Source organism: Rattus norvegicus, chromosome 2, assembly GCF_021556685.1.
Source record: "Rattus norvegicus strain SHRSP/BbbUtx chromosome 2, alternate assembly SHRSP_T2T, whole genome shotgun sequence".
In the NCBI taxonomy this organism is placed as follows: Eukaryota; Metazoa; Chordata; class Mammalia; order Rodentia; family Muridae; genus Rattus; species Rattus norvegicus.
In genome coordinates, this window is record NC_141535.1 from 193,576,817 (window position 1) to 193,589,646 (window position 12,830).

At 41.8% G+C, this 12,830-nt stretch overlaps 1 protein-coding gene across 13 annotated transcripts in view; it reads left to right on the forward strand.

Annotated features, from left to right (window-relative positions):
- The window catches only part of Phtf1 (putative homeodomain transcription factor 1), a 64,867-nt gene that overhangs the window by 24,008 nt on the left and 28,029 nt on the right, over positions 1–12,830 (forward strand). For all 13 annotated transcript variants that reach the window (XR_015659438.1, XR_015659439.1, XR_015659441.1 and 10 more), the window contains 8 exon segments: positions 67–156; positions 2,702–2,923; positions 5,209–5,337; positions 6,247–6,519; positions 7,323–7,454; positions 7,920–8,006; positions 11,107–11,262; positions 12,111–12,206. Coding sequence is in view for 6 of the 13 variants with exons in the window: in NM_001191102.2 (NP_001178031.1) it covers positions 67–156; positions 2,702–2,923; positions 5,209–5,337; positions 6,247–6,519; positions 7,323–7,454; positions 7,920–8,006; positions 11,107–11,262; positions 12,111–12,206 (1,185 nt within the window). In the remaining 7 variants the exon portion in view is untranslated.

Sequence of the window (12,830 nt, forward strand, 5' to 3'; positions counted from 1 at the left end):
CAAAAATACTGAGTAGTAGAAGATATTTACATGCTTTCCTGTTGTTTGTTGGTTTGATTTTGGCAGGTAAAGAAAACCGCGACAAGGTGGTGTCATATAGTTCGGGATTCAGATAGTCTGGCTGAATCAGAATTTGAATCAGCAGCCTTCAGCCAGGTAAAGCACCCTTTGGCAAGAGCAGAATTTGAGGTAGCTTCTTGTGTAAAATGGCTTAATCTATTCCATTCTTTTGGTTCTCTGACATTTGTATAGTTTGCTTTCAGTTCTGTTTGCTCAATTTGAGATGATTGCTCACCTCTAGAAAGGATCAAAGTGAGTTTTTAGTTTTTTTTCTCTAATGTTCAAAGTATCAAAATGGGCTAGATAAATGTCTCAGTGGTTAAGAGCACTTACTGCTTTTTCAGAGGACCTGGGTTTGATTCCTAGCACCCACATGGTAGCTCACAACCATTCATAAACTCCCAATCCAGGGATCTGTTGCCCTCATTTGATCTCTGTGGCCTTCAGGGCACCACGCTTGCATATGTTGCATATACATGTGTGTATGCAAAACACTTATAAATAAATCTTTATAAAAAAAAGTATCGGGGCTGGGGATTTAGCTCAGTGGTAGAGCGCTTACCTAGGAAGCGCAAGGCCCTGGGTTCGGTCCCCAGCTCCGAAAAAAAGAACCAAAAAAAAAAAAAAAAGTATCATAGATGATGCTCAGAAGCTGATTGCTTTGGGTATGGTAAGAGTCTTGCCTCATAAGCATGAGCCCTGAATTTAATCCCTAGAATCTATGCTAAAAAGAAAAGGCTGGTCATGGTGGCACATACTTGTAATATCAGCAACAGGGAAGCAAAGACAGTTGGATTTGTGGAGCTCTGGTCACACATGCATGTACATACACAGAGGGAGAGGGAGGAGGGGAGAGGAGAGAGAATGAGAGTTACTCAGTTGGTTTTTAATTTTTAAAAAATATTTATGTGTATGAGTATTTTGTTCATATGTATGACTTGTGTGCCTGCAGATATAAGAAAGCATCAGATCCCTTGGAACTAGTGTTAGGAGCCACCACATGGGTCTGTCCAGCCTCTTTCCTCTCTGCAAGAACAAGTGCACTTAATCATTCAGCCATCTCTCCAGCCAGGTTCTTAAGTGATATGGTTACTTACTACTCACTTAGAGCTGGGCTTGGCGGTACATGCCTTTAATCCCAGGAGAGGCAGTTGGATCTCTGTAAGTTCGAGGCAAGCTTGGTCTACATAGTGAGTTTCAGGACAGCCAGGGTTACAAAGAGAAACCCAGTCTCCAAAAACAAACCAAACGACAAACAAATAAACCACCACCACCACCAACAACAACAACAACAAGAAAAACAAAACTTATTTGGTATATGGAGTTTTATCTTTTGTGGGGTCGATACTTCTGAAGACAGACTTTAGCAGAGGGACCTCTGAAAGACAGGAACAGTAAAGAGTGATTGTAAGGGCGCAGGGCACATCTGAACACATTTGAATTAGGTGAGCATGGTGGTGTGGTTTTCCTTTGTTTTATCCCCAGGCAATTGGGGCCATGGGAAAAGTTTCATATTTCTGTTTGTACTGTTGGGGTATTGCACTGTCTCTGCTTTTCTGGGACTGGTTATCTTTGTTTGAACATGTCCTGGCCCCGGTTGGGGATTTGGCTCAGTGGTAGAGCGCTTACCTAGGAATCGCAAGGTCCTGGGTTCGGTCCCCAGCCCCGAAAAAAAAAAAAAAAAAAGCGCCATCCGGCCAGTGTGAATGAACATGTCCTGGCTGGGACCTGGACAAAACTGGCTCTTCTGTCAAGCTCACAGTGTCTCAAAAGGCTTAGCCAGGCCGCCTGGGCAGATTCTCAGGTGTGTCAGGTGCTCAGCACATAGCACACCTAAGCTGAATAGTCGAATGTTTTGTAGTAGCGTCTTAGAGGGAGTTTTTTAAAGTCCTGCTTGTTAGGTGTATTAGTCAGATTTCTACAAAGGCACAGAACCAATAGCATGCACACATGCACACATACATATATGTATATGTAGATATATGTTTGTGTGTGGGAATTATATAGGGTATTTGTTAGACTAGCGTACATGCTAGGGTTTGAATAGACCTTCAGTGACTGTTCTTGACAGAAAGGCTGAGAATCTGGCGGTTGTTCCGTCTACATGTCTGGATGTCTCAGCAGTTCCATTTTGGTGCTGGATCTGAAGGCTTGTTGGAGGGCTTCTGGTCTTCAGTTTGTGTTTGGATCCTGAAGAAGTTAGATCTAAGACCAGCGACAGCAGCAGGATAAATGGACTTGATAGTGAGAATTAAGGTAAAAAGGCAAAAAGCAGAGCTTTTTTTCTTCATGTCCCTATACCTGGGCTGCCATCAGATAGCGTGGCCCAGGTTTAGGGTGGGTCTTCCAGCTTTAAATACTGGAGTGTCCAGCAGCATGGGTTTTAGTTGATTCTACATGTAAATCAACCTGACAGCCAAGATTAGTCATCATATCAGGGTCATTGGAGTTCGACATTTAAACACTGAAATGCATTTAAACATTTAAACATGCATTATCATGTTTATTGTATGAAACCTTGGGAATTAACAAATACATGATGATCAACTTATGAAATCTTGCCAGCAATTACCATGAAGACTTTGTTCTGTGTTTTATGTATAACTGTTATGTACTTTCTCCTTTTTGTTTTACTTTAAAGGGTTCTAGGTCTGGTATGAGCGGTGGCTCTCGGAGCCTTAACTTGTCAAGAAGAGACTCAGAAAGCACCCGACATGACTCAGAGACGGAGGATATGTTATGGGATGACCTTCTCCATGGCCCAGAGTGCCGGTCATCTGTCACCAGTGACAGTGAGGGGGCTCATGTAAATACCCTTCATTCAGGGACCAAACGTGACCCCAAAGAAGACGTTTTTCAGCAGGTATATGAGGACAATGATTAAAATGGTGTGCTAGTTAGTGTTTGCCAACTTGACAAAAATTATAGTCCCCCAGAGGAGGGACCTTCTAATTGAGGAATTGCCTTGATCAGATTGGCCTGTGGGCATGTCTGTGGGACATTTTCTCTTGATTGATCCTTGATGTTAAAGGGTACTGTGAGCTGTGCCATGCTTAGGCAGGTAGACCTGAGCTATAAAAGAAAGGTACTGAGCAAGCCAGCAGGCAGAATTCCTCTGTGGTTCTGTTTCAGTTCTTGCCTTGAGTTCCTGTCCTAACTTTACTCAGTGATAAGACTGTGACTTGGGAGTTTTAACATGAGATAAACCTTTACTTCCCAAGTTGGTTTTCCTCAGTGTTTTACCATGGCAACATGAACAGAACTAACCCAGATAGTTGATACTTATTCTAAATGTAGCATTTGTCAGCCACGGTACCATGTTATTTAACTTGGCAGCAATCTTGTAAGTGTACTGTTAGTACCTAGTTTAAGGATGCGGGAATTGAGCATAGCTTGTAAGAGAGGAGAACTTGCAAATACTCAGCAGTTGTCTTGACATGAATTCTCTCCTTAATACTTTACTCATTTTCCTTAAAATCTTTACTTTTTCTTTTCTCCGGGTGGCATTGTTAGATTGATATTGTTTTATGATTTCTTGAACTTCATATTTCCTAAAAATTATGCAGAAATGACATTGCTTGTGTCTCTGGTAAGTACAAATCAAGTGATACTGACCTCAGGTTTGTTTTAGTCTGCAATCACAGATTCCTTAGAAGGTATATGACCTATTCTACATCTGTAGCATTTTTTAGAAATCATGTTACGTGCTAAAGCAGTTTTAGGAATACTGTGAAGAGGCTCGTATGACGCATGACAAGAGTACGCCTCCTCAGGGCCAGTGCACCTCTGCTGAGGCTGGCACTTGTGTCCCCAGTGATGGTGGGGAGAGGGTTGGCAGTTGGTTCTCATGGCAGTCTTTTGGGTGGCTAATAATCTTTAGTTTTTATTCTTTTGTCTGTTTCCAAACCACCTTGCCAATAGCAGTGGGTAGGTTTTTTGACCAATCTCCCTGTGAAGACATGGTTTGGGGTTAATGTTGGTGCTGCTGAGAGAAACCATTTGGTTCTGTTTGCTCTAACAGTTTCCTCTCGTCATTCCTTACCTGCTTGCTGCCTATGTCTCTTGTTTAGCCACTGCTCTGCCCTGCTGCTTTTGGAAGTGCAGCCTATGTGTGCCTCTGGACCTTTGTTTTAGGCTTAATCTTTTTTATTCTTCCAGGAAGGTCTCAGCTGGAGTGCTGGGTTAATTTGGAATCCTTTCCTGTGACTCCTCAAGCACTCTTCTTTTCTCAGCATGCTATCCAGTGACTTTAATTATGTTTCCTTCAGTAGTCTCTAAGCTCATAGATAGCAAAGCCATGTATCCTTTTGCCCTGTAGCTCAGGTTAGCCTGACATTTGCTATATAGCCCAGTTTGATCTCAAACTTTGCTAGTCTCCTGCCTTAGCCTCCAGAATACTAAGACTACAGGCATGCACTCCTGTTCTTCAAGCATGTTCAGCAGCAGGCATTTCATAAGTATTTGCTGGATATAGTAAAATCAATAAATGTATTGATTTCATTGATGTCAGTGAAATCAATAAATGCTTGGCATCTTTACATGGTAGAAAAAGAAGTACTCCCTTTCCAGAAGCTACCTACCATATGTTCCTGTTCTAGAACCGTCACTTTAGTTTGTGGACACAATGATATTGATGATACAATCTCTGATTTCAGAGCTAAATCAGCTCAAGGTATGGTAAGGATCACTTGGAGAAAAGGCACCTGAGGTGATGCTTGTCAGTAAGACAGGCTCAGCAGAGGAGTTTGGGAGCTGTTGTCATGGTGACTGTCAGTTCTGGCTTTGGATCATCTATGCTTTTCCATGACCTTAAAGCCCCAAAACACCCCAATTGTTTATGTAGCCTCTAAGGCTTTAGGGCCTCTTTCTCCCTCACTTCCTGTTACTCCCGCTGTGGTCTGTGGTTCTAGAGGTCCTTTCCTTAATACCGTGCCAGCACGCCATGTACCTTCAGAGAGGCAATGACCTTGAATATCCTAGCTCTCCAGATTAGACCTCCACACAAATGGTTCTCAGGTGATGGGCTTTGAGATAGAGAACAAACATATGATTAAACTGAACACTGGAGTCTGGGCCCAGGACAGAAGGAGAGAACTAAGGAAAGATGGAGTGGATGGGAACAGTTTTATATCTTTCTTTTCTTCCTAGAACCATTTATTCTGGCTTCAGAATTCAAGTCCTGCCTCTGAGCGAGTTAGTGCGATAATCTGGGAAGGAAACGAGTGCAAAAAGATGGATATGTCTGTGTTAGAGATAAGCGGCATCATCATGAGCAGGGTAAGAGTGTGCTGCTGACCTCAAGGACGAACGACTGTCTGTGAGGACCTCTTTATCAATGAAGACTTGTGCAATGGCTAGTTTTACATCAACTTGACACAGACTAAAGACATTTGAGAGGAGGGACCCGCAATTGAGAAAATGTCTCCTTGAAGTCAGGCTACAGGCAAGCCTGTAGGGTGTTTTCTTAGTGATTGATGGGTAGAGTCCAGCCCCTTGTGGGTGGGGCCATTTGCTGGTGGTCCTGGGTTCTGTAACAACACATGCTGAGTAAGCCATAAGGAACAAGCTAGTAAGCAGCACTCCTCCATGGCCTCTGCGTCAGTTCCAGGTTCCTGTCTTGTTTGAGTTCCTGACTTGACTTCCCTCAGTGATAAACTGTTACTTAGAAGTGTAAGCTGCAGTAAATCTTCTCTTCCCCATGTTGCTTTGGGTCTTGGTGTTTCCAAGTAATATTACAAGTATTGGTACACCAAGTAATATTAACCCTAACTAAACTTGTAACTTCACTTTACACTTTGTATCATCAGATGCTCAGGTTTGCCCTGCAGCCATTCCTTAGACTGAATCCTAGTGTGTAGCGAGTCATAAGTCTGCTCACATGGTCCTCTGTGATTGAAACCAGGGCTCCCACATGCTTAGCCCTAATGCCAAGCCTCATCTTTCTCTATTTGTATTTGTTTTAAGATTCATCTTTAATATTCTAAGCAAGCATCTTTTTTTTTTTTTTCCTTTTTTTTTTTGGAGCTGGGGACCGAACCCAGGGCTTTGCGCTTGCTAGGCAAGCGTTCTACCACTGAGCTAAATCCCCAACCCCCATCTTTAATATTCTAAATGGTATTTGATAAATACTTTTTGTAATTCCCTTTTCCTGTGTAGTACTAATGGAGATTTGAAATTGGATTGCAGGTGAATGCATATGAGCAAGGTGTTGGCTATCAGATGCTGGGGAATGCAGTCACCATTGGCTTAGCGCTTTTCCCGTTTTTATATCGACTCTTCCGAGAGAAGAGCTTTGACCAACTAAAGTCCATTTCAGCAGAGGAGGTCCTGACCCTTTTCTGTGGTGCGCCTCCCGTCACACCTGTTGTTATTTTGTCTATAATTAATTTTTTTGAAAGATTGTGTCTTACGTGGATATTTTTTTTCATGATGTGTGTGGCAGAGAGAACATATAAGCAGGTGAGTGGATAGGCAACATTTGTTACCTCTGTATCCCTTTGCCACTCCATTTAATTGTTTTGTTCCTTTGACTTTGAGACTTGTGCATTTAATGTTCATGTGGCTGACTATTTGAAAAACACATTATAATCTGAAATCTTTAAAACTGTTTAAATATTCTTCCTGTTCTTTGGCAATTTCATATATGTATTATTTTGGTCAATTCACCTGTCCGTACGCCCCCCCCCCCCCCCAACTGTCCTTCCACTCCTGCAGAACCCTCTCTTCTTCTCCTCAAGTCTTTCTGTTTTTATGTTTTCTAAACGACTCCGTAAGGTTGTACGTCTGAGTTTGAGTGTGGGTAGCTGACTGATGACCAGTGTATTTTATCTGTAGCATATACAGTGGCAAGGTCATCATGTTTTTGTAAAAAAAAAAAAAAAAAAAAGGCCAAGTAAAGAAATGGATGTAAGACTGGTGAGTTATGGATTGAGAATTTACTATGTTGGGGATGTGCAACAAGGAATGGAAATTTAATTCTAGAGTCAGCCAGAATTATGTATAACGTAGAGGTTGTGAATCACAGTTGAGGGTTCATTAAAAGTTCCAAAGAAAGTTCCTTGCATGCATTGAGGATGTGCCATGTGGATGAAGTGCTTCACTGTGGGGTGGGCTTTGAAGTGAGCACCGCTACTCTGAGGAGCCGGTGGATCTGACTTTGATTTTGTTTAACTTTAAACATCCCAGGGATACTGCTGACGGCTATTGAGCGTGTACCTGGACAGATACACATTTTATTTTGTGATGTTTTTAATTTCCTTTAGAGATTTTTATTTGCAAAACTCTTCAGCCATATTACTTCTGCCAGGAAAGCCAGGAAATATGAAATACCTCATTTCAGACTTAAAAAGGTGGAGAACATTAAAATATGGTTATCACTGCGCTCCTATCTAAAGGTGAGCTGTTTTGATTAACTATGATATATTTGTAGGGCTATGGAAAATATATATGTTGATGATTCTTGCCACAGTTTCTAAGTAGGCAGGGATTTCTGGTCACTGGAAAATGATTCGGTAGCTGAACAGGCTGGTTGGATGCCATGTGAGACGTGGTGCACTGCAAAGATAATAGCTGTAAATGCATAAAGGGAGAGGAAAGAAGACCGTTTGCCTAGGACAGAGCTATGGACCGCATGCTTTTCTGACTGGGAAAGATCCTAGCTGAAAATACGGCAGTGAATCAACCTCTTAATTTGAAAAATATTGCTGTTAGTGTTTTAGATTGGTACCTAAACTGTTAAAATGCTGTGTCAGAGATTTCTCACACAGGTGTTTTTCACATGAATGTACAAAACTCACAGCTAATGGTGTAAAACTACTGACTGACCATGTCCTAAAACATCAACATGTCTTCCTCCACAGAGACGGGGTCCACAGCGCTCAGTGGATGTGGTCGTGTCCTCCGTCTTCTTGCTGACACTTTCAATAGCTTTCATTTGTTGTGCACAGGTAAAGTTTCCTATCTGTGTTAATGGAAGTGTCCACTTGGTTTTATAGCAGGCTGCTGTGTGCTCAAGCGTGTTTTAAATGTGTCTTCATTCCTTTTACTATTTTAGATACCTGTTATATATGTTATCTTTTTGAAGTGGGAATGTTGATGTCCTTGAAAATTCTTAGATGTTCAAAATTAGTTAAGATGGCGGTTTTTGACTGTAAAGCCGTGACAGTCTGATTATTGTAATTAGGGATTCACACACATCCTTTCTTCAGCATTGTTAGCGCTCATCCTTGGGGAGAACTTTCTTATTCACTTCCTGTTCATCTGTTTACCTAGTGGAGGATACTCTGTTATCTGATTGTTTTGATTGTTTTGTTCCACATTTGACTGATGTGGACCCTCTTGAAGGCTGTGTCCTGCTGGTAGCCCCCTTTATCTTCTTTTAAAAGCACTTTTATTCTTCCTTATTGTTAGAAGTTACAGGCTTGCTGGACATGGTGGCACATGCCTTTAATCCCAGCAGCTGGGAGGCACAGGAGGCAAGTTTGATGCCAGCCTGGTCTACAAAGTGAGTTCCAGGACAGCCAGGGCTGCACAGAGAAACCCTGTCTCAAAAAAAATAACAACAAAAAAGAAGTTACATGCTCCTCACACATCTTCCCAGCTGGGTGTTAAGTGTAGCAGTCAGAGAACAGACTTGACTGTTTTCAGTCCTTCGAGACAGGTAGAGGCATTGCCCAGTTTTATTAAATTTGCCATTAGCAATTTGGATTGTGTTTGCTGTTGTTGACACCAGTGTTCTCGGGTTATGTAATTACATTGCACAAGTCACATGATCAGTGCGGGTTGCCTTTTGCTCCTGATGGAAGTACACATAACCCATCACGATTGTGAAGTTGCTTGTTGCCAAGTTTTGCCATCTTGCGAGCCCCTGGTTACCTGTTTCTTATCTAACCTCATAGTCTTACTTTTGGAGTGCCTCACTTATTTAAATGTATAATAATTACCATAACTACAAATACTGTAGCTTCCTGTTTGACTCATGTATCTTTCTTTTCTGTCTTTCATTTTTATTAATATTCTAATTGGTCTTCTGTTTACTTATACATTTGTTAATATTGTCTGAGTGGTGACCTCAGAAATGAGCTAAGTGTAAAGTCTAATGAAATTAGTATAGTCTAATTTATAGCTTCCTTGGTAATGACAGGACTTTGAAAAAAAGATCTATTTTACGTATATGAGTGTTTGTGTATCACTTCTGGAGTCCCAGAGAGGGCATTTGATCCCTTGAAACTGGAATTACAGACAGTGGTGAGCTGCTCTGTGGTGCTATGAATTGAATCCCTGTCTTCTAAAAGAGCACCCAGGACTCTCAACCACTACAAAATCTTAGCACACTTTATTTCATTTACATGTTCCTTTGTGTCATTATCTGTTATTTCAAGTGTAAACATATTTAAGACCCCAGATGTACTATTACGTCATATAGCCAGCTATTTCTTAGACACACCTGTTGCTCCCTGTCTGTCCCCGGGACAGTCCCTGCCCTCCCTGAGTCACATCTTTTTAGTGCTCAGTCAGTGCCACTGTGTTGTAGATGAGTTCTTTCCCAGTTTGCTCATTTGAAATGTCTCCTTTTCTTTTAGATTTTTAGCCAGGGTCTCATGTAGTCCAGTTCACTATGTAGGCAGGGATGATCATGAACTTCTGATCCTCCGGCCTCTACTCCCCGAGTGCTGGGATTATAGATGGGTGTCCCACTTCCAGCTCACTTACCTTTGAAGGCTATCGTTCGTTGGTAATAGACCCCTAGGTCGCCTGCTAGCTGTTTGTGTTTCCTTTTCAGGACTTCCAGGATTCTGTTACCCATTTCTTTTCTTTGAGATCTCATTATTTAGTCCTTGCTGGTTTGAAACTCCCTCTGCAGGTTAAGCTGGTCCTGAATTTACAGAGATCTACCTGCCTTTGATCATAGGCCTGTGCCTCTACACAGAGCTCTGTTGTCTTTGGATTTCCATATTTTACCTTGTGAAGTTGTTGTTGGTCTCACTGATGCTTTATGAAAAAGAAAAAATAACTGTTTTCTCTGGCTTAAGAGTCAGAGTGGTTTTGTTTTGTAGGCTGTGATCCTGCTGTGATTGTGTAAGGAGTGTCTTTCCAAGGGGCTCAGTAGCCTGCTGCCAGTTGGTTCCATCCTGGTTCTAGCTACTTGACCACAGTGACCCCTACCCAGACTAAGCTAAAGAGCTTTGCTCTTTCAGAAATCGTGGTCAAGAAGCTGAGATATTGGTGACAGGTTTTGGAGAAGAAGGGTCATTGCAGCCAAGGGTATCATTTCAAACCAAGGCTGGCATTAGTGGAAGCTCACAAGGTCCTGTGGGCCACAGCGTTAGTCAGGAGGGAAGGAAAGAGGGGCAGCTGCTTGGCCACTTCCTGCATCTTACAAGATCTGCACTTGGCTTTCTCAAGAGTTCTTATATAGTTTTTCAAGAAATATCCTAACTTTCTTGGGCTTTCTTAAAAAAAAGTCAGTAAGTTTTAAAGTAAATCCTTAAGACACACAGTAGGCCTTCAGTGCAGACGTGTTCCTATGCTCTTATCTGAATCCTAAAAAAGTCAGGCCTTCAGGTCTCTACTCAGACTGGCCCGAGGTCTTAGACAGGCGAAGGTAGAGCAGCAGTGCTCACCTTGTGCCTGGGAACACTGGTGACTCAGGGAGTGGAATTCCTTGTTTCTTACCTTGCTCCTTGGAGACCCCTGCAGTCTTTTATGAACAGAAAAAAAATGTAGGTAACTTGGAGAAATACATAATAGCTAAGTAAGTAAATAATACCTTATGAACATTTAACTCCTCTCCTTTGAGGAAACTGTAGATTGCTGGTAATGTTTTAAAATTGACACAGGAATAATTCAGTGATATTAATATAACTATTGAAAGTGCATTGAGAGTGGGTGGAGGAGCACCTTCATAGAGGCAAGGGGTGGGGGAGAGGAGAGGGGGAGTGTGGAGAGGTAGGTAACCGGGAAGGGGGATATCATTTGAAATGTAAATGAATAAAATGATTAATTAAAAAAAAGACAGCTAATGAACTTTTCCTGGTCCTTTGATAGGTTCTTCAGGGTCACAAGACATTCCTGAATGATGCTTACAACTGGGAGTTCTTGATCTGGGAAACAGCACTGCTGCTTTTCTTGCTTCGCCTGGCCTCACTGGGCTCAGAAACCAACAAGAAATATAGCAATGTTTCCATCCTGCTTACTGAACAGGTACCGAGGATTGCATCAACTTGGCTGTATGTAGTGTTGATGTTGAGGATGGGCTGAGTCGTAACTATGACTCACATCTTTTGCCATTCTGTAATTATCCTTTTTACTTTCTCTAAAATGAGTGTAATTATCTTTTTTACTCTACCTAAAATGTGTGTAACACCATCTTCTGCCTAGGCCTGGAGAATGGCTTGCTAATGGGCTGAAAGTACATTGTTATACTATAGAGCTTTTTTGGTTTTTTGTTTTTGTTAATAAGGGAACATGTAAATACATACTAAGATTGACAGATGTTTCTTGTGAATATGGAGTGATAATAATGCATTTTCTATGTTAATTTTAAGTTCAAGTTTTCCATAAACATTAAGTAAACACACTTGGGATAATTTGTTTTTGTGTTTTATTACTTTTTGGCCTTAAAGTCATAGTGGATAATTGTTCCCATGGAGAAAAAGAAGGAATTAATAATTTAAATAGCTATCTTTTTTCTTTATACCTAAATGCTTCTTGAACATTACTTGGGGGAGAGTGGTAACAGTGAGACATAGTGTTTTAATTCCAGGAATTAGTATGCTGATTGTTACAACTAGAATTTTTTTTTTATTATTTTGATAAATTGTTATTTCAGTGATTGTTTTATTTTCTCTAAGTAGCTTTTCTTTACCAAAGATGTAAACAGTGGGGGAGGAGGTCATGCCCCATAGCTGCTGAGGCCATAGATCCTGGACACAGTTTACTCCAGAAGATGACCCTCGAACTCTGCCAGCTTTTACACAATGTGGGGTTTGTTTTTTTTTTTTTTTTTTTTTTTCTGTAAAATTTACCTTACTCTCTTTTCTTTATCTTAGATTAATTTATATCTTAAAATGGAAAAAAAGCCAAATAAGAAAGAACAGCTCACCCTGGTAAACAATGTACTGAAGTTGTCCACCAAGTTGTTAAAGGTAAGCGGCCTCACCGCCCTCTCCAGGGTGAGTTCCATAGTCCTTAGAGGATGAAGGAAGTCATGGCCAGAACTGTCAGAAGCTTCCAGGAACAAGGTAGGGAGAGTGGCTTCCATTACCATGTTGGGCTGCCTAGTCAGAAAGAGACCTTGTTTCTTCTGGAGGAGGCTGGAAGATCACTGGCTTATTCTTGAGGATGTCCAGTTTAACCAAGGAAAAGCAGACCTCTGATGGCCCATGGACAGGGTTTTGTCTGGATGTTAGTGCTTAGACCTGCTGAGGGGACCGTCAGCACAGCCAGGCTTCCTGACATTTGTGTCATGCCCACACATCTCAGGTCAGGGATGATGCTGGAGGTACAGATGTTCAAGCCTTACATTCCCTGTACCCCATGATTGCCTCCTGTCATTGGTGTCTTCAGGCCTGTTCCCAGCGGCACTGATATCCTAGTGCTACTGGGCCTGAGAAGCTGCTGCTTGTCTCACTCATTGTGGTTGCTTAGGCTGGAGGTCCCTGAGGCTCTGGAAGTCTCCAGAAGGCTGCCTATCATGCCGAGCCCAAGGCCTTCAGCCTTTTTATCTCTGGCTGCTAGGCCTTTGTACCAGATATTCATCTACGAAGCCA